At 50.9% G+C, this 25,411-nt stretch overlaps 1 protein-coding gene across 7 annotated transcripts in view; it reads left to right on the top strand.

Annotated features, from left to right (window-relative positions):
* The first annotated feature begins 13,942 nt into the window (after positions 1-13,942).
* The window catches only part of LEF1 (lymphoid enhancer binding factor 1), a 69,292-nt gene continuing 57,823 nt past the window's right edge, over positions 13,943-25,411 (top strand). For 2 of the 7 annotated variants that reach the window (XM_054824650.1, XM_054824648.1), the window contains exons 1-4: positions 13,945-14,148; positions 14,707-14,935; positions 15,856-15,919; positions 17,416-17,549. In XM_054824650.1, coding sequence (XP_054680625.1) covers positions 14,726-14,935; positions 15,856-15,919; positions 17,416-17,549 — 408 coding nt within the window. In that variant the 5' untranslated portion in view covers positions 13,945-14,148; positions 14,707-14,725. Of the gene's footprint in view, positions 14,149-14,228; positions 14,325-14,594; positions 14,936-15,855; positions 15,920-17,415; positions 17,550-25,411 lie in introns of those variants that run through there. The other 5 variants (XM_054824643.1, XM_054824649.1, XM_054824645.1 and 2 more) reach the window with 5 other exon arrangements.

Below are 25,411 nucleotides of genomic sequence, written 5' to 3'. Positions count from 1 at the left end.
AAAGATGAAAAACTGTTCCAGTAGAATATGCAACAACACTTTAAAATGGAAGTTTACAAACAAGAGCCCCTTTGTTCAGTGGCGCCGTTTCGTTTGGGGTTTGGAGGCTTTTCTGTTCCTTTCTGGCTCCAAATTGCCTTAAAAGAAACTAAAAATAAATCTTGCTCCAAAATCTTGCTGAAAAAATATTTTTAGGTTAAAACACACAAGAAAGAACATGAACATGATGGGGTGATATGTTTGACCAACTCTCAGGTCAAATGATTTCCGAATTTGCTAGCAATATAGAAGTGGGTCAGATCCTACTGTATATCAGGGAAATGGCCAGCATCACCCCAAAACTGAGGTTGCTCAATAACACAGGGGTGCAATTATTGAGTGTCCCTGATACCCCCACGTGATATCTCACTGTCAGGTCTCTTACTTTTTTTTTCTCCGAATGGTTTGCAGCTTTTCTGCTTGCGCTACTCCAAAACCATCACAGCTGGCAGAGGCGCTTGAGCCAGATACTACGAAGTTTGAAGGAAGAAGGGCTCCAGGGTACAGCATTTGCCGTGAGGCTCCTTCAGCTTTATGGAGAGTTCTCCCCACCTTTCCCAGGACAGCATCAGTAAAGGCTCTTCACGCACTGCAAAGAGTATCTATCTAGGCTGCAGTCAGCAGAGATGGGTTTCTGAGAGAGGAGCTGGGCTTGCAGAGTTGAGTGAGCAGTTCTGTGTTCTTCTAATAGTTTGACTCAAGCATTTAAAGCCTTACAAACTTAGAGAGCTGTCCTTATAGTTTTTGTGTAAATGAAATAAATAGGTGTTCCTGCAAAATTTCTGCTGATAAAGCCTTCCCATTACACCAGTGTGTCGGAATGGACAGACCTACTCACCATTAGTAAACAGATGGTGGCCTCGTTACAGAAACCCTCCTAGGTTAAGTAAGTATGGTTACTGGTATAGCCCAGCCGCTCAGAGCAATAGGTTGTTTTCATATACAGTAACTTGCACAGAAGAAAACCTTTCACTGGAAAGGAAAAGTGTAGCCAACAAACTAGCCTGGTTAGGCATACGTGCACTGCCCCACGGCTATGTGAACTAAACTCAGACAGGACAAGGAGGCAATAACAAATAAAATGCCCTGGTTCGGTAGCCTCCTGCCTTTCCAGGGAGAGGGCTAAAGACTTCCCCTCAGGAAAATCCCTCACAGCTTCCCAGCTTGGCCATCTAGTTGAAATAAAGACATTTTCAGTCATCAAAACCGAAGTGGTACTGCACACTGTGCTGTGCTTATGGCCAAAATGAGTGCTGTTGCTCTGAGAGGCCCCCACTGGGCCGCATGAGCTAATTGAAGAGTGTAAGCAGCACTTACAAATCAAAATAACACCTGTATTTAGTATTTGCAACTATCACGGACCTGCAGTGTTACAATTGCCAAGAAAGATGTGTGCCAAGTACACTTCACCTGAGCAAAGAAAGCAGGAGAGCAAGGTTTCTCCTGTGGCAAGGCAGGGAGCTGTGCTGTTGGCCCAGGAAAAGGAGGGCTAGCCTGGACCCTTCTGGGCCTGCTTGCCTGGGCCACTGCCTTGGCCACAGAGGCAGTGGCCCAGGCCTTCACACCCAGTCACAGGCAGTGGCCACTGGCCTTTACACCAAGCTGCTCAGCCTGGTTATGTATGCTATACTTATACAGACACGTATACGCACATGCACATATAGGTGTACGTTCAGACTCTCAGTTGGGATTGGAGTTCCGTTGTGCTCCTCACGGTACAAATACAGAGGATACCATGGGCTTGCTCCAAGAGGCAAGTCTGTGAAACCACAAGTAAGGATTAATTTTAAGCAACTGCTGCCAAGACCTCTGAAAGTATGTGCCTGAAAACTCTTTCATTGTCCCTTGTGCTGGAGGCCAAGAGATTAGGAATGAGCAGCCAGCCTCCTTCAAATGACTTCTTACAGGACCCTAAGCCCAGCAGCACCACGGCAGCTCTGGCAATCAGCTCCTTGACTTCTTCCATGAATAGTTCATGTTTCCTCCCCTTTACCAAGGAACAATTGACATTAAATACTTCTAGGTCTTGGTCAATGCTGTTTTCTTTTTCTTTGTTGGCCTCATGTCTGAGTCTCATAAAACTGAGACCAAGAGACAGTAAGTGACCTTGGGGCAATTTTTCAGACCATCCATCTGTTGCACATAACTTCACAGTCAAAAGAGCCTGCGCCCCTGATACATCCAGCACGGAGGGAGAGACTCCCTGGAGGGCAATTGCAAAGGCTATGTCACGTCTTGTGGTCAGACCTAGGGCTGCTCTAAGCCTCTAACAAGCTATACTTTCAGAGCTGAACACCTAGCGAGCCATTTTCAAGGATTTTTCGCCCATCTTTCATCCATCTTCCACACTGCTCGGTTTAGCCACCAGTTGTGCCTGAGCATTCCCGCCTGCGGGAAAGCTGCTGCCTCCTTGCCTCTCCCCTGCCCAGCTGGCGGCATGGCTCCCCCATTGCCTGCCCACCCGCCAGGCCCCTCTCCTGCACCTCTGCCAAGCACACCGCCACTCCGTGCGGTCTCTGCTCAACCAGCCTGGCCCATCTTCCCTCGAAACCGCTTCCAACAATCCTATCGGGGCACAGGCATTTTCTTCCTGGGCCTGATGGTAGCCACGTCTCTCTCTGGGATCCTCCAGCCATGCAGCAGTCTTGAAGGAAGCTGAGCACCTGGGTCCATCTCAAGCCATGCTTTTTCCACATCACCCAAACGATGGCTGACATTTAGGCTCCTGGCAGAACAAAAGGGGCAGAGAAGTTAAATGTTAACTATTGCATGCTGTGGTGGGTTGACCCTGGCTGGGGGCCAGGTGCCCACCAGAGCCGCTCTATCACTCCCCTCATTCACTAGGGGAGAAAAAGTACAATGAAAAGCGTATGGGTCGAGACAAGGACAGGGAGAGATCACTCACTAATTATCGTCACGAGCAAAACAGACTGAACTTAGAGAGAAAATTCATCTAATTTATTACTAAGCAAAACAGAGTAGAGGAATGAGAAATAAAATCAAATCTTAAAACACCTCCCCCCACCCCTCCCATCTTCCCGGGCTCAACTTCGCTCCCGGCTTCAACCTTCCCCCCCCTCAGCAGCACAGGGGGACGGGGAATGGGGGTTACGGTCAGTTCATCACACGGTGTTTCTGCTGCTTCTTCGTCCTCAGGGGGAGGACTCCTCTCATTGTTCCCCTGCTCCAGCATGGAGTCCCTCTCACGGGCTACAGTCCTTCACGAACTGCTCCAATGTGAGTCTCTTCCATGGGGTGCAGACCTTCAGGAGCAGACTGCTCCAGTGTGGGTCCCCCACGGGGTCACAAGTCCTGCCAGCAAACCTGCTCTGGTGTGGGCTCCTCTCTCCACAGGTCCACAGGTCCTGCCAGGAGCTTGCTCCAGCATGGGCTTCCCATGGGCCACAGCCTCCTTCAGGTGCCTCCACCTGCTCCAGCATGGGGTCCTCCACGGGCTGCAGGTGGAATCTCTACACCCCCTCATCCTTCCTCCATGGGCTGCAGGGGCACAGCCTGCTTCACCATGGTCTTCACCAGGGGCTGCAGGGGGATCTCTGCTCCGGTGCCTGGAGCACCTCCTCCCCCTCCTTCTGCACTGACCTTGGTGTCTGCAGAGTTTCTTACATTGTCTCACTCCTCTCTCCGGCTGCAAAAGCTCTCTCTAACTGTTTTTTTTTTCCTTCTTAAATATGTTATCACAGAGGCACTGATTGGCTTGGCCTTGGCCAGCAGTGGGTCCGCCTTGGAGCCAGCTGGTGTTGGCTCTATCAGACACAGGGGAAGCTTCTAGGAGCTTCTCACAGAAGCCACCCCTGTAGCCCCCAAACCCAACACACATGCTTACTAAATTATGTTATATTAATCTCTCCATTACCATAGGCATGGATTTCAGAATCAGTGTGAGAGCTGTTGCTGTTGCCGTTTCCTCCTCTACCGTATGGCAAATGGGTGTTTGTGCTTTTGACAGGAGTAAGGCACAAAGGGTCCCCTGTTTACGTGACAGACGACAGCCAGGCAGAGGCCATTAGCCCAGGCTGAGGTTGCCCCATGGCAACTGAACCGACATGCAGATGTTGGCCCAAGTACAACAGTTACAGGCATTGCTCCACACAAAGTTATATTTAATACAGGACCGGGGCCTAAATTACACAGCAGTTCAGGAGAACTCCCTTTGAAAAGGCTTACGAGGTGCCACCTGTTTCCCAGGTCAGAGCCAGGACTTTTGAAAGCACATATGTTTTACAAGATCCAGATCAACTGAATCAAGTAACATTAATAGGACCCCCTCCCCAGCTCGGGCAGTGGGCAGGAGGCAGCCGCGCTGGTGCCTGGCTTGAAATTAGCAGCAGGTCCCGAGGGACGTAGCAGGCATCCCCGGCTGCAGGTAGAGTGCGTAGTGCAGCAATAACAAGGTAGACAGAAGTGTGGCTGAGGGGACAGGGAGCTTTTGAGGTGAGAAGGAGCTGAAGGATAATTCAATTCCCGGATAAGGATGATTCAAATAAATTCAACGATATGAACTCCTTCCAAAGCAGAAGCTCCCCTGGGGCAGAGACCTGCTAATTTGGAGAGCATCCTGTGCACAACAGAGGCTGCACGGGCACCTCCATAAACTGCGGGGGAGGAGCAGGCACGGAGACCTTCCTGTCTGAATCAGACCTTTGTTCGGACCCACATCAAATCCACCAGCACAGGTCGGGGTGCAGATGAGATAAAACCAGCTCACTGCAACCCTGCGCAAGAGCTTGCATAAAGCAACCGACCTGAACACCCCCAAAAGCTGCTCTGCACCCTTCCTCTGGATCTGCCTCTGCAGTGTGCCTCAGCTGGTTTTCAAAACACCATAGTAGTTCCTAAAGCACCACCATTTTAATATCTACATACAAAACCTCCTGATGTGTTGGGTTTAGTGAACCACAAACTACCTTAAAAATGCAACATAAAATTAAAGAATTCACTGCTCATAGCTCCAAGTAGGGAACCAAGTAATTAATATATAGCTTAATCTACAGCTTCTGCTATCCTTATACAGCTCTAGCGCTTTGGCCTGCAGCCCCTTTGCTTTAATTGCTCTCGCTAAAGATAGCACTCTTCTAATGCAAAATAATCTGGTGAATCCTACGCCCGTATCAGGGCTAATGCACGGTGCGTAAGAGGAAAAGACGAGAGCTTAACATAACAAGGTGTTTGCTTGCATTCAAGAGAAAACAGAAAGGTTTACCAAAAGTCAAAATAATAAATCACAAATGAAATTAATTCCCATTAAAAGCTAATTTTTTTAGTTATCTAATATTATTTTTGTTATGGTGAATGTTTCATGGATGATCTTTTGTTAACATACAATGTCAAGCCACAGCCTGTCTGCATGCCAATGATACCTTCTTTAAAGAAATATAAATACTGTGCAACACTTCTGATCTTTGTTGTATAAAGATTTTGTTTTATGAAACACTATTTAGATGCTTCATGGCTAGCAAACATAAATAAATGTTATAAAAAGTAGTCTTGGCTGCGAGAGAGGTCTGAAAGACTGAATTCCTCGAGGGACAGACAAATAAACCAGGGAAAGTTTTATTTCATTATCAACATAGTAGCGGCATACACACATCAGCTGGTATTAATCTTGGTTATAGCTTGAGGCCAGTGACTGATGGCATGCTGCAAATTCAAATTCTGAAGAAAAAAAAAAGGTGATCCTCTTGATTGATATATTAAATCTCATTTTAAGTTAGATCGGATTGCAGACATCTGACTTTCCCATCACAGCACGCGCTTGGGTCAGTTTCTGCAGTTTTTGGTTTCCTACTACGCACTCTTCTGCTGTATTACCTTCCCTTTGCCAAGAAGGACTGTCTGCAATTGAAGGTTCCGGGACTTTTTTAAGCTGGAGGTTGTATCCGACCAGTCACGTTTCATACCCCAAATGAATTTGCCTAATCCTTTTCTGAATCCATTCATCATTTCAGCCTCCATAACATCTTATGGCAAGGAGCTTCATAATTTAATTACGCATTGTGTAAAAAGGTACTGAAATTAGTAAAAGTTATTAATATCTTTTGGCCCAGAAGAGTATTGCTAACTAGAGTCCCTTGTTTTGTAGAAGAGCCTTGCTGGGTGAGCAAGGCTGCTGGAGGTTCACCCAGATACGCAGGCTTTGCAGCTACTCCTTCCTTCTGGCCAGCACAAAGCAGGAGAGGAGGTCAGGTAAACACCGGAGAGAAAGCGCGGCTTTCTGCCGAGATGTGCAAGCCAGAACATGGCTGATCAATCACGGCGTAACGGCCTGACCTGGCAGGTGAGCAACAGCAGCCACAATCTGGACCCTGTCTGACTTCTACCCTCTGCAAGTCGCCTGGCCAGTCTCAACAGGTCCCTCCCTCACTACCCTTCTCCAGCAGGGCAGAAACCATCCTCCTCATTAGGCTGGGCTGACTCCCAGGGGGGTTGAGCACCCACAGCTCTGGCTGAACTCAGCAGGAACCACGAGTGGTCCGAGAGACTCAGGCCAGCACTGCACGGGGAATTTTGTGACAGTAAGTGCAACCATTCACTTACGGTTTTCTCCTCTACCCCACGCTGTCCTTACTGTCATCCCCCTGTTCTTCAGCTCAGGGTCTCATCTGTAGGTCTCTGCTCCAGCACAATTATGAGTCAAGGTCTGACCCAAACTTCCTCGTACGTGATGTTCGCCCTCCTTTGACAACCCAGCCACGCCTGCAGGACTTTTGTTCACAGCCCTTTAGTTCCCTCAGCCTTAGACAGCCTTTCTGAAATTCTGAATTGCAAGCCGAAACCGCCCATTTTCCCAGGATGCACACACAGTAGCCCATGAGACCCACGCAAAGGAGGACGGAGCTAAAGGTGAAGTGGCCAGCTGCAACTCAGACTGATCTCACTCGTTGTCGAAAGGTGAGCCCTAACTGCTGTCTCCATACACCGTGCCTCTCTGCCTTCCAGTCACCATGAAGACACACATTTTTGGATCATTACCAGACCCAAAATCATGAAGCTGCGATGCTGAGATGACAAGGCTCTGAACAATACCCCAGACTCCTGCAAACTCCTAATTGTCTTCTTCTGACGCTTCCCTAGCAAACACCACTGCCTTTGACTGGCATTCAGCTGTTACTGTTCAATACCTCTGTTGGGCAAATTAATGGCAGTTACCTCCCTGGGAAGCAAGAGATGGTACTTTAAAATAAGACCCACCTCCAAATAACTTCCTCAGCAAGAAGGAAAATTCGCCACCTCGTTACTTGCTTCAAATGTTTCCCCCGGGGGAGTGCTGTGCACTTCTAGGAGCGCAGCGAGATCCCTGGTACAGCCCGGCTGCTGTTCCCCCTCCGCATCCAGCTGCGTATGGGCAACGGACTTGGTCAGACAGAGGTCAGAGAATTAAAAAAAAAGTAAATAGGAGTCATGCACTGGGAGCACACATTCACCGCATTGCTGAACTGTCTTACTAACCCGGGAGAAGCCTCCCACACTCCCATGCCGTTAGTGCACAGCTGCCGCTGGAAAGTTGCCCGCGGAGCCTCCCTCCCCTCCCACCTCTTTCAAAGGACCTTGTCTGGAGCTACCAGGCTTCTGCCAGCAATATTTGTCGGGGCACAGAGGACTACTGTCACTTAAAAACAAGTGAGGGATTACAAGATGCTTTGATTTCGTTGGGAGCACAGAAAGGGAATGGTCACCATTTCAAAAGCTAGGAGGAAATGCTGGTGCCCAGTCAGCTCTGCATGCTCGTTATACATTTGGCAGAATATATCAATTGGTTTATGCTGAATTCCAAAACCGGCCTACCTATAGCCATGCCAAGGGCTTTTGTAGATGGATGACTTCTGCACAAAGCACCTCACATACTTCTGGGACTACAGATACTAATTTTGCACTGTACAAGCAAGTACCAATAGAAATAAACATTTTCAGCGTAAGGCTTCCAATGACACATGCACAAAACCCCTGTCAAAAGCCCCTCGGTGCCTTTCCCTGGTGCATCCAAGAAGCCGCAGTGTGAGACGCACGCTGGCCCTTCTGAGTGCAGAGCTGGAGGAGCAGAAGCAGGACTCGGTTGGAGGGGCCTTTGAAAACCTGCCCACAGACACTGCCCCCGGGTGCGGCATCCTGGCTCTCGGGGATGGAGAAAATCTCATCCGTTCTGGGTCACGTATAACATTTATTTGTTCAGGAGCAGAACTTCCCCCTCTAAGAAAGTAGGAAATGTTGACGTAAATGGGCAAAACTGCTACTCTGCAATTAAAACACACTTCTTCAGCCAGAATCTCTCATAAATGTAGTGTCCAACAAAACTACTAAAGTTTGGATTTTCAAAGGCTCCCTCAGGGATGTAGTACTCTACTGCCTTTGAACATCTCTTTGGTCCTTTCAAAAATCCCAGCCTAAAAATCCCTGCTGGGGGGCAGCACGTTGCTGTGGTCTTTTCAGGTCTTACCTTTAATACAGCATTAACCTCACATTTTGCATTCTCCCGTGCGTGGCTTTCTGGGTTTGGTTGTGACTCTAGGTCCTGCCTCCCCTTTTATCTACACACTGCAGATTATCTGATCTGATGAGTCATCAGAAATAATCCTGCAATGGCACTACTCGATGTAAGGGTTAGTTCGCAAGCTACTTCGTGTCACCATTTATTTGAATAAACTATGCCACTTTCCCTGTATTTTATCTTGTGCTTAAAGAACAAAGAAGCAAGCAGCCCCTGAACTGCTAACTATTTAAATCTCAAAATAAGATAACAACATATTCGTGAGATCTGAGCCACCAATGCCTTCCTCTAAACAAAAGCTCTTACAGGAAAAATGCGCTGGTGAGATTTGCCCACTCAAATCTCATAAAGCCCATATTGTCGCAAGGACTAAGAAAACCTAGCTCTTTAAATAGAGTAATTCTGGGCTAAGAACATTAATGGCATCCCAGAACTGGAAAGCTGGATGTGTAAATTAAAAAGCAAAAAGCACATATACACTCTTAATATCCTAATACCTATTACATGTGATCTCTTTCAAAGTAGCTTTAAATGAGTAGTGCAGTTACTCTTTGATATAGCTGCTAGAAACATAGCCAAAATGCCCTTTGTTATAATTTTAAAAAATGAGTCCACATTTCGTAAAGACTCATAATAACTGAGTTTTCAAAACCAGCACACATTATTCCCTATTTGTTTTTTTCCTCCATTCAAAGCACAAATCTGCAGCAAATACGGAGCTTTTCCCTTTACTCGGCAGCTTCCTCTTGACTTTGTCCAACCACGGACTGTTGGAAAAAAGCCCTTTGAGCCACCATGAGGGAAATTATGATGTGTGTGGTGAGAAATCCTCCCCACCCCTGCCTAAATCCCCCTGGGGCTGCCGGGGACCGGCATCACTGCTTCAACATCTGGGACCCCACAGCCCCAGCAGCATCTGGAGACCACAGCAGGGCGACCCACGCCGATGAGCAGCTGGATGTGGGTCATGGGGCTGTAGGTCAGTGTCTGCAACCCAAACCTGGACCCAAGTCCAAAGCCACACCAGCTATCTGGAGCCCACATTAGTAATAGCACTGAAAAGGGACTGCACTGCCAAAGGGACTGTCTGCCTGGTACAACACAAGAGTGAGGGCGCTTTGGGTTTTGCACAAAAACCCATCCAGATCTGTTATTTACAGCTTTTCCTATGGCATTTGTCAGAGGAGCACGCGAGCCCTTACACACAACAACGCATTTATTCTCACAGGGTGAAAAAGAGGCTTAGAAGTATTATCCTTGTTTTAGAGGCAAGGAACAGGGCTGTATTTCTAAATACCTTCATGCATCCTGAGGCAGCCCGGGGCTGGCTCCCCGGTGGTGCTGCACAGCAGCAAAGCGTGCGGGAGACCGCAGCAACAACGCTGCAGAGCCCAGGGCTAATTGTCGCATCCCTGCTCAGGCCCCGCTCACCCCACGTCCTGATGGAGGAGGATTTATTTGCTTCAGAAGGAACTTGGGAATTCAGCCTGTATATTCAACTTGCACATAAATTATGGATGTTATCTAAATAGGGTGGCAAACACAGACCCAGGGAACACTCATAATTTGGTCACATTGACTTGAAAAGGCACTGTAAAAGTTTGATTTGAGCGATTTTGAAATCTGACATCCTTTTTGTGCTTTGCAGTCCTGGGGGAGCAGCGGGAGCCCAGAGGTCGGTGGCCATCCCTGCAGGCCTGGGACAGGCAGGGCATGCAGGGTGGTCATGGGGTCCCCCGGGGCTCCCCTCCCGCACCCCAGCTCTGCCACCCATGCACCTCACAGCTCATAAAATGTCATGGTGCACCTCAGCAGCGGGGCGCATGCCTGTGCCTGTCGGGGAGCCGCAGGGCACAGCGTAGGGGTCCCGCAAAGGGCTCCCGCCCCCAGTGCACCCATTCCTCGGGGGGCCACCCTCGACATTTCCCGCGGGGGAGAAAAACCCGCGGAGGGTTTGCCTAGAAAGACTCCCTCCAAACTGGCACTGGGCTCTCGGGCGAGCGGGAGGGGGGCTTTTTGTCGCCGTTTGCTCGTTTGTCGGTCAATATAAAGGAGTTTTCCCCCCGGGGCCGCGCAGCCCCGGCCCGGCCGGGCGCAGGGACGCGCCGTCGGGCAGCGCTTCCAGGAGGAGCCCGCTTGGCTCCACAGCCCGGTGGTTTTAAACAAAAGAGTTGGGGTTTTGGTTTGTTTTGTTGTGTTTGTTGTTTGGGGTTTTTTTTCTCAGAAAATAACTGCAACCCCCTTTGCAAAAATATATTTTTTTTTCCCTCCCGGAGAAAACCAGCTCCTTCCCGCTGGTCCCTCCCCACCATGCGTGCAGCCCCCCTTCTCCCCCGTGCCTCCTGGCTGGCATACATCCAAGCCAGAGGATTCCCCCCCCCTTTCTTTTTGTATTATTATTTTTTTATTTATTTTATTTTATTTCCACTGCACATTTCGGCTCCAGCTCCCCAAACTCTTTGATCTCCCCCGCTGTCTCCTTACCCGGAAGAAAACCCTTGCCCGCTCAGCTGGGAGCTCGGCGCACACGTGGGCGCCCTGGCGCGCCTCCATGCTCCTGCCAAATTTAGTCACACAAAGGGCCCGGGGGGTGGGGGGGGGATGAAAGGGGCCGCCGGCGGGACATCAAAGGCGCCGCCGCCCCGCCCCGCTCCCGCCCTCCCCTATATAGGGGGCGCCGGCGGCGGACGGCGCTTTGCACGCGAGGGTGTTCGGTGTTGTATCCCCACTACCCGCGTATTGCGCCCGGGGGTGTGTGTGTCTGTGTGTGTTCGTTCCTGGGCAGCCCGGTTCCCCACTCTCCTCGGTCAGCCCCCCCCCGAAACTGCGGGGTGTCGTCCCGTTGCCCCGACCGCCGGTGCTCGGTCCGCCCCGGGGCTGACGGCGGGTTTTCCTCTCCCTGTTCGCCTCTCCCTCCCCGGGGACGGGCGAGCCGGGCTGGCTGTCGGGGGGTGCTCGAAGTGCGGTACCCCTCAACGCTGAAATAAAAAAGAAAAAAGAAAGAAAAAAACCCATTCTAAAACGCCAAAACCCGCTCAAACGACCAAAAAAAAAAAAAGCTAAAATGTAAAACCGCCCAAAATGGAAAAAAAAAACCCAAAACAACAAAAAACCCACGCGAAAATACCAAAACACGCTAAAAATGAAAAGAAAAAACCCCAGCACCTAAACCGCAAAAATAGACCCTGTTAAAGTAGTAAGCCGCGCGGCAGCCGGTGCGGAGCCGGGTGCGGACGGGCAGCGGGCACGGCGGTGGGCGCGCTCCCGGCGGTGCGGAGAGGGCGGCGGGGTCCTGCCGGGCGCGGACGAGGGCACCGGGGGGCACCCCCTACCTCGGGCCTTGTGTGGACACCCCCCCCACCGGGCTGTGCCCCCCTCCCCAGCCCCACGAACTGCGAGTAAAGCGACAGCTTTGTGTTGTCTCCAGTGAAATCTGGCGTTGGAGTTGAGGTTTCCTGAGTTTATCCTCTTGTCATAAATCACGACGGTCTCCACCTCCCCCCGCCCCGCCGCCCCCACCCCCGGCCCTTTTCTGCCTTCAAAATCCTTCCACCAAAAAACTTATCCGGGAAAAACTCCAGCCCACATGAAGGGGGAGACCCCGGGACGGCGGAGGGGCGGGGGGGGCTGCTTTTCCAGAGGGACCCGGTAATGAAACAGACGGGTGGGCGCGCTGCCGGCTCCCGGGCCGGGCCGCCCCGTCGGGGGCAGCGGGCTGCAACGCTCGGGCGCTCGCCGCAGGGCTTTTTTTCCGAAAGGGACCGGCTCGGGGCACCTTCCGCTGGCCCGGGAACTCGGTGCCCGCCGAGCGCCGGGGAAGGGAAGAGGGGCGGGAGAGATGCGGCGGCATCTCCGCGCACAAACCATCCCCGAATTGCCGTTTTTCCAAACAACCGCTTCACGATCGCCTCTCTCCAGCCGCCTTCGGGAGAGGGGGGGTTCCCTCCATCCGGGGATCGTTGCACAATTAAGCCCCTTCCCAGGGTTTACATTTGTAATTTCTTTCTTTCTCGATTATTTATTTTACGCACTTGTTCGACTTGACAAGTCCATCCCCCGTTTCCCACTACCTGCTCCCTTTCTCGGGGTTTGGCGGGTCTCATTTCTCAGCTGGATTTTAATAACTCGTTCGTGGGCAATGATGCAGAGACACGAGCGGCGGTGCGGGCAGCCGGGCTGAGCCCACCCGTGTCCCAGCCAGCAGTGCCGCCGCGCCGGCCGCTCCTCACGCCGCGCCGAGACCAGCATCTGCTGAAAACGGATTGAGCATCCACATATTCCCGTTTCTCCGTCTCCCGACGCTGGAAGGTTTAGCAACCTCGCGGGGCATGTGCAAAACACGAAGCGCACTTTTCCGATGCCAAAATCATGGGAAGTTGTTTCCTGCAAAATGCGCGCCCATCGCGTTCGCAAAATAAAAGAAGTTGCGGATCCTGGCGTTTCCCAAACGCAGCGTCTGCTTTTGTTTGGATTTTTTTTTTTTTAATGTATGTGTACCATGCACCGGGGCGATGCCGTGTCGCCCGGGAGCTAGCGGGGCAGCGCGACTGCTGAAGGAACGGGACGGGGCGAGGGGTGAATCTCTGTTACTGCTCCCGCTCCCTTTACTGGTCTGAAACCGGGGCGAGCTCCCCTCGGCTGGTTTTCTCCCTGGCGCTCGGGGGCTACCACCCGTTTCTGCCGGGCGTTTGTAAGATTTAATGGCGATGGGTTAATTCTGCCCTTCGTCCGAAGCGGGCACGGGCAGCGCCCGGGCGAATCCTCGCACACTCCTCCCGCTCCCCTTACCCGAGCAGCGCCATGTGGCCGCAGCACCCCCGCCTCCCCCCCAAGAGAAGGGGAAGTCTCAACAAAGCAGCCCTGAAAAAAGCAGGTCTGACTGCCTGGGGATGCGGAGAGTGCCTGTGCCCTCCTCGGCGGGATCCTGGCTGGGGAGGGAGACGAGCGGCAGTGCCCCGGAGCAGCCCCCCCCCCCCCCCCCGGTGCGGCACATGCACGCACACATGTACATGTACACACACGCACGCACACACGCACGCACGCGTGTATACGTACACACACACACAGAGGGGCTGCTCGGCGCAGCCTGAGCAAAGTTTGCCCGGGGGCAGCCCCGCACTCGCTCCCCCCTGAGCCGCCGGCCCCGGCCCCCTCCGCGCCCCCGCGGACCGGCCCCCCCGCCCCGGGCGCGGTGTCAGTCACGGCGGCGGCTCCTTTCATCTCCACCGCCCCCGCCCCGCCCCGACGGCGGAGGGAGGGAGGGCGGGAGGGGAGGGCGGGTGCGATGCTGAAGTTGCGCCGCCGCCGCCCCGCGCCCCACTGCCGCCCCCCGTGGGGCGCCGCGCCCGCCGGCTGCGGCAGGCGGCCCCGGGGCCGGGCGCTGAGCGCGGAGGCGGCCGGGGGCGCGGAGGCGCCGCGGCAGCAACTTTTTTCCCTGCCCGCGGGCGCGGAGGGAAGCGGGGAGGGGAGGGGGGGCGCCTCTCCCCGCCTGCTCCATCCCTCCCTCCCGGGGCTGTTTCTTCCTCGCCCCCCCCGCCCCCCGTGGTGCCGCCGAGCCGAGCCCAGCCGTGCCCGGAGCCGCGGCCGAAGCGGCGGACAAAGGCCCGGTGGGTGCGCGCCGCGGGCAGCGCCGTCCCCGTCCCCCGGGGCGCCCCCTCCCCCTGCCCGGCCCCCCCCCCCCCCCCCAGCCATTTTAACTCGGGCCCGCCCGGGTGGCGGCAACTTCACTCGGAGGCGAAACTCGGGCGGGCTCCGTTCCCCTCCGCGTCCCCTCACCCCCAGGGTGAGCCCGGGCCCTGGGGGGGTGTGTGGGTGGGTGGGTGGATCGGGGGGGGGGGGGCTCCTGGGGGCGGTCCCCGGCGCGGTCCCTGGGGGCGGGCAGGACACAAGCGGGTGTATTTCGACTTATTCCGGCCGTGCGGCGCGGCGGGGCGAGGCTCCCCGCGGGGCCGGTGCCGTGCGGGAGCGGGGGTACCTCGGCCCCGAGGGAGCGGGCGGGCGGGCAGGGGTCTCCAGCTGCCGAGAGCAACCCCGAGGACTTCACGGGATTTTTTCTTCTTCTCTCCTCTTTCTCCTCCTCTCTCCTCCTCCTCCCTCCTCCTCCTCCCCCCGCTGCTCCTCCCGCTCCCGCTCCCCTTCCCGCGGCGGGCCGGCGGCCGCAGCAGACGCCGCGCTGCCGTGAGGATGCCGCAGCTGCCGGGGGCCGGGGGCGGTGGGGGGGACCCGGAGCTCTGCGCCACCGACGAGATGATCCCCTTCAAGGACGAGGGGGACCCCCAGAAGGAGAAGATCTTCGCCGAGATTAGCCACCCCGAGGAGGAGGGCGACCTGGCCGACATCAAGTCCTCCCTCGTCAACGAGTCCGAGATCGCCCCCGGCGCCAACGGGCACGAGGTGCGCGGCCGCGGGGGCTCCGCGGGGCAGCGCGGAGCGGAGGGGGCACGGGATGCCGGCGGGCTCCGGGCGCCGCCGGGAAGGAGGGAGGGAGGGAGGGAGGGAAGCGAGCTTCGGCGGGGCACCGGGGAAACCCCTGTTTTCCGAATTTCCCCTAAAAAAAAAAAAGAAAAATTCCATCCCAGCTCCCGTTTCGAGAGGGTCGGCGGGCAGAGCCGGGCGAGCTCCGCGCCCCTCCGCGCCCGGGGTGGGCTGGAGGGGGGGTGTGGGGGGATGCAGCCCCCTCCGCGTTTCGGCCCGGAACGAGAAAGTTCCTGCGAGTGCCCCGACGGTGCGGTGGTGTTAGACCTCAAGCAGCCATGAAATTTCTTCGGTAAAATCAGCGGGGTCGGAGCATTAGCCGTAAACTCTTTAAAGGATTTGCATAAAACTGTTTGGGAAGAAATTCCCGACGCTAAAACAACTTCAGGGCGAGCGGGGAACCTGCTTTTTTTTGTTGTATTTTTTTCCTTGTCTTTCCTTTTTTTGCTGTTGTTTTTTTCCCCCCTAAAGATCTAGTAATAAGGGCAAGTCGATTTTCATTATTATTTTTGGTATCTTTTTACCAAGAGTGTTTTGACCACGGAAGCTCCAAATATTTTCAAGAAATAAGCTCCCTTCGTTAACTGTAGGGCGCTTCTGCTAGAAACGCTTTGCAAAGCCTCATAGTTATTAACGTTGTCATAAAACGATCGTTCACACAAACGTTTCTGGTACAGTTGCCTTCCAAGCGACTAAAGAGGGAAAAGAAAGATGCTTATCTCTTGCCCTAACTTTTTTCTTTCTACAAGAAGCTGTACCGCTGTGATCGATAAATGAGCATCCATACAATGACTTTTCTTTTTCTTCTTCTTTTCTGATGGTGGATTCCCTGCGATCAGGTTTCCAGGCAGACTCAAGCGCAGGATTCCTACCATGATAAAGGCAGAGAGCACCCCGAGGAAGGTGAGAAGCGCACGGTCCTGTCTTGCCATATTGTCCCTCTTAGTCCCCCTGTGAGCCTCCGCACGGTCCTCAAGCTGGAGCGTGGTTTCTTTTGAGAAATATAAATTTAGTACTCTTTGGAGAAGGGGGATGCGAGGGTGCTTTCAAAGTGCATTTGAAAAGGAGATGAATGTGCAGCACGTTTATCTTGAGTGACCAAATGGTATTTCAGTTGTTTAGAAACTGATAAGTAGGCCAAATGGATCTTCACTGAAGAAATAACTATTTTTAGGATATCAGTTTAAACACATCTATCTCTTCACTCATACAGTGCAGCTGAGTTGTGTGTGTTCAGAAACTCTGTGCTTTTTTCCCCATAGCCAAAGTCTGTCACTTAAATCTCCTCTTCCAAATCTAAGCATGAACAGACCTCTTGCTTTTTTTAATGTACCAGCTGGTTAATTTTGATGGAGGAGGACAGAGGAAAATACAGAGTTCGTTGAATATGACTTAGGAAGCTGGACACGCGTACAAAGAATGTGTGCTGTGAAGGGTGGGAAGTTATGTTTAAAATGAAATGCTTATCATCACGAACTAAACCAGATCATAAATTCTGTATAAAGACAGACACAGTTCAGTCCTGGTGCTTTCTGGGACTCTGTGGCAATCTTTCTCCAAATTGGTCATTAAACAGCCTAAAAGCAATAGTGTCTATGCTTGTAGCATTTGGGCAGTGAGGGGGAGGAGGTCAGCTCTGTTTTCTTCTCAGCTTTGCATCCCTTTAAAACCTCACCTTTGAGTAGTATCATTGTCAATGGTCATATAGGTAGGAGACCTGGTCACTCTGCTTTGCAGGACCTGGACCCAAATTCTTTATTTTCCTACAAAATAGCCTACCTCGCTTACCTTCCCTCTTGACTGTAGTGCCACGTGTGTTCATGTATTCCCCCCACCCCCCGCAAATTGTTAGGGTCTCCTTCCAAGCCAGCCCCTGCCCTCTAATTGTTCACGGTGAGCGTGGCCAGAATGAATTGTTTGCTGCACACAGTGGCTCAGCGAGAGAAGGAAATGATTATATCTAGTTATCGCTGCCCTGTTCCTCCCTTTCCTAACAATGATGTTGGAAACCCATACTGGCAATACTTCTGAATCCACAAATCCTAGAGGGATGTATAAAATGGGGGAAAACTGCTACTTGAGAAATGTGATGTCGTTGCTGATGTTTCTGCCTTGATTTGAACAGGGACTAGCAAAATAAATTGGTTACTCTGGGGCTATTCCATATATGAAGCATGAACTCCTCATGGAGAGTACTTGCTCCTTTAAGAATTAACTCTTCTTAAAAAAATGTTATTGCAAATTGCTGCGGACCACTTTCTGTCAGAGGTAATTTCCATGAGTAAGGAAACGTTTGCATGCAGAACATTTTTATGAATGCACAGTACCTGTTTAAGTGCTCTAACTTACAAGAAATGCGTATGTGGGGAATAATGTAATCATTGTTTCCTCTTCCATAGGAAAGCATCCAGACAGTGGCTTATACAGCAAGGGACCATCATACTCTGGTTATTCTGGGTATATCATGATGCCAAATATGAATAACGACCCGTACATGCCTAATGGATCTCTGTCGCCACCCATCCCCAGAACAGTGAGTTATCTCTTCCAAGGACCGTTTTTGGCGAGCTGGGTTTCCTCCTGTTCGGTCTGCAGTGTGTGTTCACGCCAGGGTTTTTTTGGGTAGCTTCAGTTACGGTGAAGGTTGTGCTTCTGTTGTTCAGAGCCTCCGTCCAGTGGAGTTTGAGAGTTCTTAGAGGTGTTGGTCGCAGTTGTGGTGGAAAAGCTGTGATTAACGTCTGCAGTGTCTGACGTCCTTTGAACAGGGCTGGGGGCTTTGGGAGGGGGGGAACCCTGCTTTACGACTGTAGGATAATGTATGGCGGAATGATGTAAATGCCGCCTTTGTAGTGACTGGGACAGATGTGAATTTTCTGGCTTTAACTCTTTGTTTGTTGAGCAAAATCGAGGGCTGGAAGCAGAACTGCTGAAGTTGCTTGTCAGTAAGATGAAAAGATTGGATTCTTTTTTTTTTTTTTTCTTCAGATATGGCATTGCTCTTTGCTGACTGATACTTATTTCTGCCATCAGTTGCTCTGCATGAAGGCTTTATGTATCTGGGAGTATTGCTTTGAAACATACTCTGTGTCTTCAGCCACAAATTGTGAAATGGTTGTTTAGGAATGAATGTCAACCGTGACGCAGTAGTTACAGCTTTCCTTTATGTTGCGGTGGGCACTGATTCTTCCAGGTTGGTCCCTCTGTTTCCATTGGTGTAGATGCACGTTTGATGGATTTTAATGTACTTTTAATTTTGGATAGTCAAGTCCCATCTGTTTTTGTAAACCTCTTGGTCTATGTATAGAGCAATGGGGAGGCAATGAGCTGTGGAAATTATATTAGTAGAACCAGAGTGGAGTGGGAAACAAATTTGCTTATAGGCATCCTGCTGAAAAAATGCTGCTGCAGTTGTGTGTGCTGTGATATGAGAAGTTGGATGCTGTTATTTCCCTGTTATAAAGCAGTTTTCTGTCTTACTGGCTCTTAGATTTTTACTTGGCGGTCTCTGTCAAACAATTGGCATTATTTTGCTCTCCAGTGTTCTTGATTTTTCTTCTGGGTTGTAGCTTTTGACTTCAAAAACAAAAAAAGGGGGCCTAGTCCGTATTGGTAATATGACAAGTAGCAAAGCGTGTTAAATTAGTGGATGTTTGGAATCAGAATAACAGGGCGGTTTGGCACTGGGAAACACACGGATCTGCCCTTTTTCTGTGTCACCATTCGTGTTTGAAAGATGCAAAAACTCGTGCAATATATTCCTTTCTATAGCTCTGTTTTTAAAAAGGACCTTGTTTGTGGAGAAATTACAGTTCAGAGGCTTGCAGCCATTTAGGGTGAAGCACGATGACCATGGTCTGTTGGTATTTGTTGTTGTAAACGCTGCTGTACAGAAAACTTCAGTTCGGATGTATCGTGGAGAAAAGGATGCAGCTTCTCCAGAGGGCACTGAGACTCTGCCCCTTTGAGCACCAGGAAACTTCAGACCTTTTTTTACCCCCTCTTTCCCACGTTACCTTCCCAAGAAAGTCCCTAGTGCTGGTGCAAGACTTTGAGCAACAAAATCCAGTTTAATTTTTCACTGAGGATTTTGTCCACCTATGCATGCTGTGGGGCTGCAGCTCTTTACTGATGGGCATTAATGCCCCCAGAATATCGGCTTCTTGCAGAGGCTGTCTGCTCAGGTACTTGAGGAACCGTCCTATGTGGGTATGTTGGAGGGGAGGGGAGGGAAAACGCATCTGCTTTCTAATTGTAAAGCTGCCCGCCGAACATCTGAGGGGCTAATTTAGTTCTGTGTTGCTCTTGCATGTTAGAGCAGCACCACTATTTCGGTAAAATAGTGCTGTTGCAGGGCTGCAATGTTGACATAAGCCTGAAGTTCTTTCAGTTTAACCGCAAGGCTACACGCTTGAGTTATTAAATAATTTTTTTGTTTAATTGAACTATAATCTTTGTTAGTCTCCTAGCTGACAGCTGGGTTTTAATGCGCGCGAGATCAAAACGCCGCATCCAGGAGATGACACGCTCGCTCGCTTCACAGCTAACCACAGCTCCAGCGTCGCGCGCTGCTGCCTGTTCACCTTTGCTGGGTCCCAACCGCCGCCCCGCGGGTCTGCTTTTGCTCCCCTTTTTGGGGGGACGTGCCTGGGCTGGGGGGGGGACGTGGGGGGCAAGGATCAGCAAGCTCTGGAGGTGAAGGTCTCCCTGGGGTGTCAGTCCCAGGCCATTTGTGCGTGGAGCAGCCCTGCAGTGTGTACCTGGTCCCTGCCATTTGCATGACAAAGCCGCTTCTTGTTGATGCATCTGTTGCCTGGAGGTGTTAGGCAGGATTAAAAAGCCGCCCTGGGGCGCTGAATCTTTTTTTCCGGCCTTTGCAGACCCTTGGAAGGACCCGGCTGCCTGCAAACTGCCCCGGGGGATGCACCCCTGGGGAAAGGCGGCCAGACCTAGGGGACCATCTCTGATGGAGGCGGCCTCGGCTCGCTACAACAGAGCAGAGAGAGCAAAGGTTTCTTGGAATGGGAAAAAAGTTACTTTCACCAACCTATGTAGGAAAAAGCCCGCCTTTTTTTTAAAAAAAAAAAGGCATACGCTTTACATTCTTGCTCTGTAAAATTAAAAATACATATCTGTAGTCAGACATAACATGTCTTAAAAGAAGAAAACTGTAGTGTAATTTCAGTGCAGCTTTTGGAGGGGACAGGGCGTATGAGGAGGATTTAAAATTTTCCTAAATCTGCTATTGTTAGAGTTGTCTCATCTTCCCTTCTCCTCCTCTTTTTTTTAAAAATTTTTATTTTTTTTTTATTTTACTGGCAACTGATTTGCCTTTCACAAGTTAGATTTGTAGGAGCAGAAGAGTGTTAATTACAAGTTCAGGTACAAGCCTTGCGCCGCAGTACAAATTCTTATCAGATAGCTGGGTAAGTGAAAAAGCAAAGCAGTTGGTTTGGGTGGCTACAGGAGAAGTGGCATGATGGTATTAAAACCACAGTAACACCTGGTGAATGTGCATCCTGTGTGCTCGAGATATCTTTTGGTGGTTTCTCAGTGTCGTGGGGCTACTGAAGATGGGAGATGGAGACAGCTGTTTGTTTTCTAACATGTATGGGTTTTTTCTTGCTTTTTCATTTACAAGGCTAGCTTTGGTGTAGCAAACCTTTCTCGTCTGTGTGATGGGAACGTGGGGACAAAGGAGGTGACTGAAGAAGAATCATTTCTTTGTGTCTTAAATTCATCCAGAAAATCATTTTGTCTTTGTTCCTCCCTCTTTCCCAATGAATTAAACTTTCTGTGGGAAGATAGAGGATTTCTGCAACCTCCCTTTTGCCTGTTCTTATCTGTTCTTGGAGTCTGGGGTTATTTCATCGTGGCTAAACTGTCTCTTTGTAGCAGCTGGAGGTGTGAAATAGATTGGAGGATGGAATCTGTAAACACCTTACAGCTACTTGCAAAACACAGCATATCCATTTGAAAATGATGAGAAATTCTGCTAAGAGAGTTTGAACACAAGGAACAAGGTTTATACGCAGGACCCCCCTACTCCGCCCAAGTTTTGGATATTCCTTGTGCGCTTCTGCATGGCAAGGGGTATGGATATAGCTCCTCTCTTGAAGAGCTAACGTCCCAGGAAAAATTGGGTGAATAATACGGTCAGGAGGAGGGATGAGGGTAGAAATAGCAAGAGTGAGTGGCTACAAAGCCTCAGTAAGAGGGATTTATTTCCCTAGCTGCATCTTGCTGTTCGCTTGCTTGTGGGGAATTTTTGGGACCCTGAGAGGAATGTACTGGAGTGTTAGAGCTAGCGTATCCAGCTGCAGAAGGACACGAACCTGGTTTTTCATAATATTGTCTTTTCCTGAGAGTCAGCTTCTGCTGAATGTGCAATTTTAGGTACTTGCTGGGAGCCGTGGTCAGCTGAAAGCTCCCTGGCCTGATACGAAATGGGTTTTGTAGCACAGATGTTGGGGCTCAGCTCCTGCTCCTGTATCACCCGTCAGAAAGCTTTGCACTGATTCCTGGGTTGGCATCGGAGCAGGATGCTCTGAGGGCCATGGGCAGCTGTGGTCCTGTCGCACGTCTCTTTCTTCCCCCTGCAGCCCCAGACCCGTGCCTGAGGAAAGGGGGTTGCACGGGCAGCCGAGGGGCTCGGTGAGCCAAAGCTGCTCACGCAGCACCGAGGGTCTGCCGCTGTACCCTGCGTGGCGCACGTCTTCTCAATGAAGTCAAACGGTGCCGATTAGCTCCTTAAATAACTTCAAAATCAGGTGCAGAGGAGCACAAAGCTTCCCGACTCTATGGAAGCAGAACTTGCCGGGGTTTATTCGAGTTTGCACAGGGAGGAATTTTGTTGCTATTTGCTGAGGGGCTCAGTGAGTCGCACCAAATGCCAGAACCGGGGGAGAAGAGGAATCTGCTCGGCGCTAATAGAGGGACCTCGCTGCTGCAAACGCGTCTGTCAGCTGCTCTGACTCAAGCGTCACAGCTGATCAGGCTAAGATACAAGCCAGGTCTCCTTGAAACACAAATTCAAGCCATGAAAGGTTGTGGGCAGAGTTTGGGTGGTGCTTGCTTTCTTCCCCTTAGTGAAATGAATTCTCTGTTTGGAAAAGGGGGCAGAAGGAGTTAGCGCGGTGCCTCTAGGTTGGCTTTGTCCAAAGCTTGATCTGGCTGCTCGTGATAAGATGGCACCATCCAGGCAGAGTCTTATGCCCATCATCAGCATGGTCTTTCGGCACATACTGCTGAAGAAAACAGCCTTTCTGCTTTTGCTGCCTTGTCAGGGTGATGCAATTAGTAAATCTGTCTAATTGTGAATGAGCAAGGGGGAAATAAAATGTTCTCTTCCTGTCTCAGTCCAGAGGCAGCAATTGCATGTGCGTGGCTTCAATGGAAGTGTAGTCAAAAACCCCACCCTCTGCGGATCGTGGAGCTTTTGTATATCAAGATGTGCGTATGCTTATGTCCTAAATCTCCTTTTTCCTACATATCTAGGAGCTAGTTTGATATAAACTGTAAAAGGTGGAGCTGCCGCTTCCATTTTAAGGTGGTTTAAAAGCAAAATGTCATTCCTGTTGTTCTGGTGCTGTGCCACCTCTTCTCTAACTTAATGCCAGTCCAGAAAAACTGTTAATAAGAATAGCTTGTTGTGGGCTGCGAGTGCCAGGGAGGATATGGCTGAAGAAGAAAGCCTGAAGCTCCACAGGTTCAGGCATCAAAAGAGGAAAAGACTTTTTCCAGATACTTGCAACGCTGCATGGCTGCAGGCATCGAAAAACCTGGGTACCGCAGGCCTGGGTCCTCCCGAGTACTTCTGTTTGTAGTTAGGGAAAACTCCTGATACGGGAAGGAAATAACCCACACAAAAGCATTTTACTGCTGCTGTAATATTTCTGAAGTCCCATTAGAGGCATGTGCTTTTTTTTTGCTAGCAGTAAAACACTGTCTGCGTCTCTCAGAAGAAGACACGTGTGCAAGAGTCCGCTCTAATACGGACACTGAACGTTTTGCAGCCCGAGCTCTGTGCGTCGTGTGGCCCGCTGTGATCTCCCACGTTGCTCTCGCACGGATGAAGGCCGATCCAGCGCCTGGCCGGTCCGAGGGAAATGCTGCCACGAACCGGGTGGTCTGTGGGTCAGGTTGTCCTCAGTGTGTGTCCTCCCCGCTGCTGCCGGGGAGCCACGTGCCATGATGCTCCAGTTGTGCGTAAAAGACTCCCATTTACCCCAAACTGCCCACGTCCCCGCTAGCAGGCAGCTATCGCTAAGCTGCTTTTGGCCATAAGGCATGTTTGGCGTGAAGACCGTTCTCATCTGGCCGTCGGGTTTGGTCCCTTCTTGCAGGACGCTGGGGAGAAGGTGGCGCAGCTGCGGGGCGTGCTGCTCCTGCCTGGGCAGTTGGGGATTAGTGTCTCTGTCACTCCGGCCCTTCATAAGCATTAGGTTCACTTAAGAAAATTGCATTCGGAATAACTTAATCTAGCCAAGCCAATGGCTTCTATTTTGAGGCTTGGATCTTGTGGATATGTTTATTTAGTTTGGGTTTCCCACTTCAAAGGAATCTGTCCTCTCAGCAAGAAAGTGATTGAGCACTTAAATAAAAATGTATTCATTGAATCTTTGGGATTGAGCTAAAAGTGCAGTAGGGAGTTAACACGTGCGCCAACTGTGCTAATCGGCCAGGGATTGCCTGTTCTCCTAAAGGGGAAGAAAAGTGGTCCGAACTGCCTGAGGAGAAGTGGCATGCTTTCCCCGGCTTCTGGCGGTGCTTGCTCATGCTTCAGGTGGAGATAAAGGACCTGGAATATCTTTGCCTGGTATCTTCAAAGATACCATATTCCTTGTGTAGAAGAGCGTTTTCATGAAGCTGAAAGGTCGACTTGGTGTTTGTTTATTTTCTTTAAGTGGCTGTGGGTGTAGGTAAGGTTGAGGCATAAAATCAATAGGGTGAGCTTAGTCAGCAAAACTTACAAGTGTAATGTTAGCAGGCTTTGATTCAATATTTATAAAATGGGCAGTTTAACTTAAAAAATAAATGTATTGTTGTCACCAGCTGTAACATGTAAACCAGAGAATCACTTTGGTTAGGAGTTCTTAGGCAAGCCGGAGAGCAGTTAATTCCCAAAGGCGTCTGTCTATCCAGGCATTTTCAGTACCCTAGCCCTGTGCTTCAAACGGTGCCGCACGAGTCAGCGGGCAGGTCTGCTTCACCCCGGCCGGCGCACAGGGGGGAGAAGTCCCTTGGGAGCCTCTGATCTCGTGCACGTATTTGCCACAAAGTACTGTCTGAAAATGCTGGTGCTTCGAACGAAGCTGATGGCAGCTCCAGCTTCCCCCTTGGCTGACCTGAACAGAGCTCTGGACGGGGATGCAGGGGTTATCCAAAGAAAACCAGTCTGGAAACGATGTGATTCATCATGTATATCCAGAAAAACAGGGAACGGGAACGTGGGGCTTTTGTTGGGCAGTTTTGTTGGCTCAGAGGTGTAGAGAGGTGAGCTCTAAAAAGCTATCCCTGTAGGCCCTGTATTTCTTAGTTGGGGTCCTAGAGACAGTGGCTGCTCGGAGCCAATGCTCTGTCTCAGTTACTGGTCACTTAGCTATGCTACAAGGCTCTATTTCTTCAATTTTCTGCCTCTTTCTGTATTTCAGAACTGCCTCAGAGATTTATCTTTGTAAACGTCTGTTGTCTCTCCCCAGTTTTGGCATATCTTCTTGCCTTGATCATTCTTCAACCCCCCAAATCTTGCATTGGCAATCTTTGTATAGCATTAAAAAAAAAGTGCAATATGGAGGTGACGACTATAGGTGTCAACGCTTGTCAAATGCAGGCAGTGCTTGGGGAGAAGGCCTTTTCCCTGGCGATGTGCTAAAATGCAGATAAACTGTGTCCGGTGGCGCAAATGTGTTTACTTTGTTAAAATGCTACGATCCAGCGATTCGTTTAGGGTCTCTAGTTTGTGAAGTTTGATGGCGCCGCATCAGGTTTAGGAAGCTGCAGTTACAAGTGGTAATTGCGTTTTTGGTTGCGCTCCATCCCACCTGCCACCAGTCCTGTACTGCCTTTCCTATAGCTGCAGTTTCATATAACAGGTCCTCCTCTCTCAAATATAAACATATGCGCAGGTTCAGCTTCTTGAGGAGCTTTTGGGAGCGGGTTGGGAGCGAGCAGGTTGGATGAAGGTCAGGTGTAGGAGCCCAGGGTGGTGGGGCGACCCACAGCGTGCCCGGGTCCCCTCCAGGCTGCCGGGGATCGGCACCAAGGGGAAAAGTGAGCTCACCCAGCCGGCGATGGGAGGGCTTTTGAGGATGTTGAGGAAATCGGCCATATGTATCGAACGCACTGAAATACATTTTGAAAAACATAAGCAATTAAAATAATTTATCCTGAAGAATG

The sequence above is a fragment of the Grus americana genome, chromosome 4 (genome assembly GCF_028858705.1).
Source record: "Grus americana isolate bGruAme1 chromosome 4, bGruAme1.mat, whole genome shotgun sequence".
Lineage (NCBI taxonomy): Eukaryota > Metazoa > Chordata > Aves > Gruiformes > Gruidae > Grus > Grus americana.
Note: the sequence above shows the minus strand (reverse complement) of the source record. Positions and strands in the feature narration are given on the sequence as shown.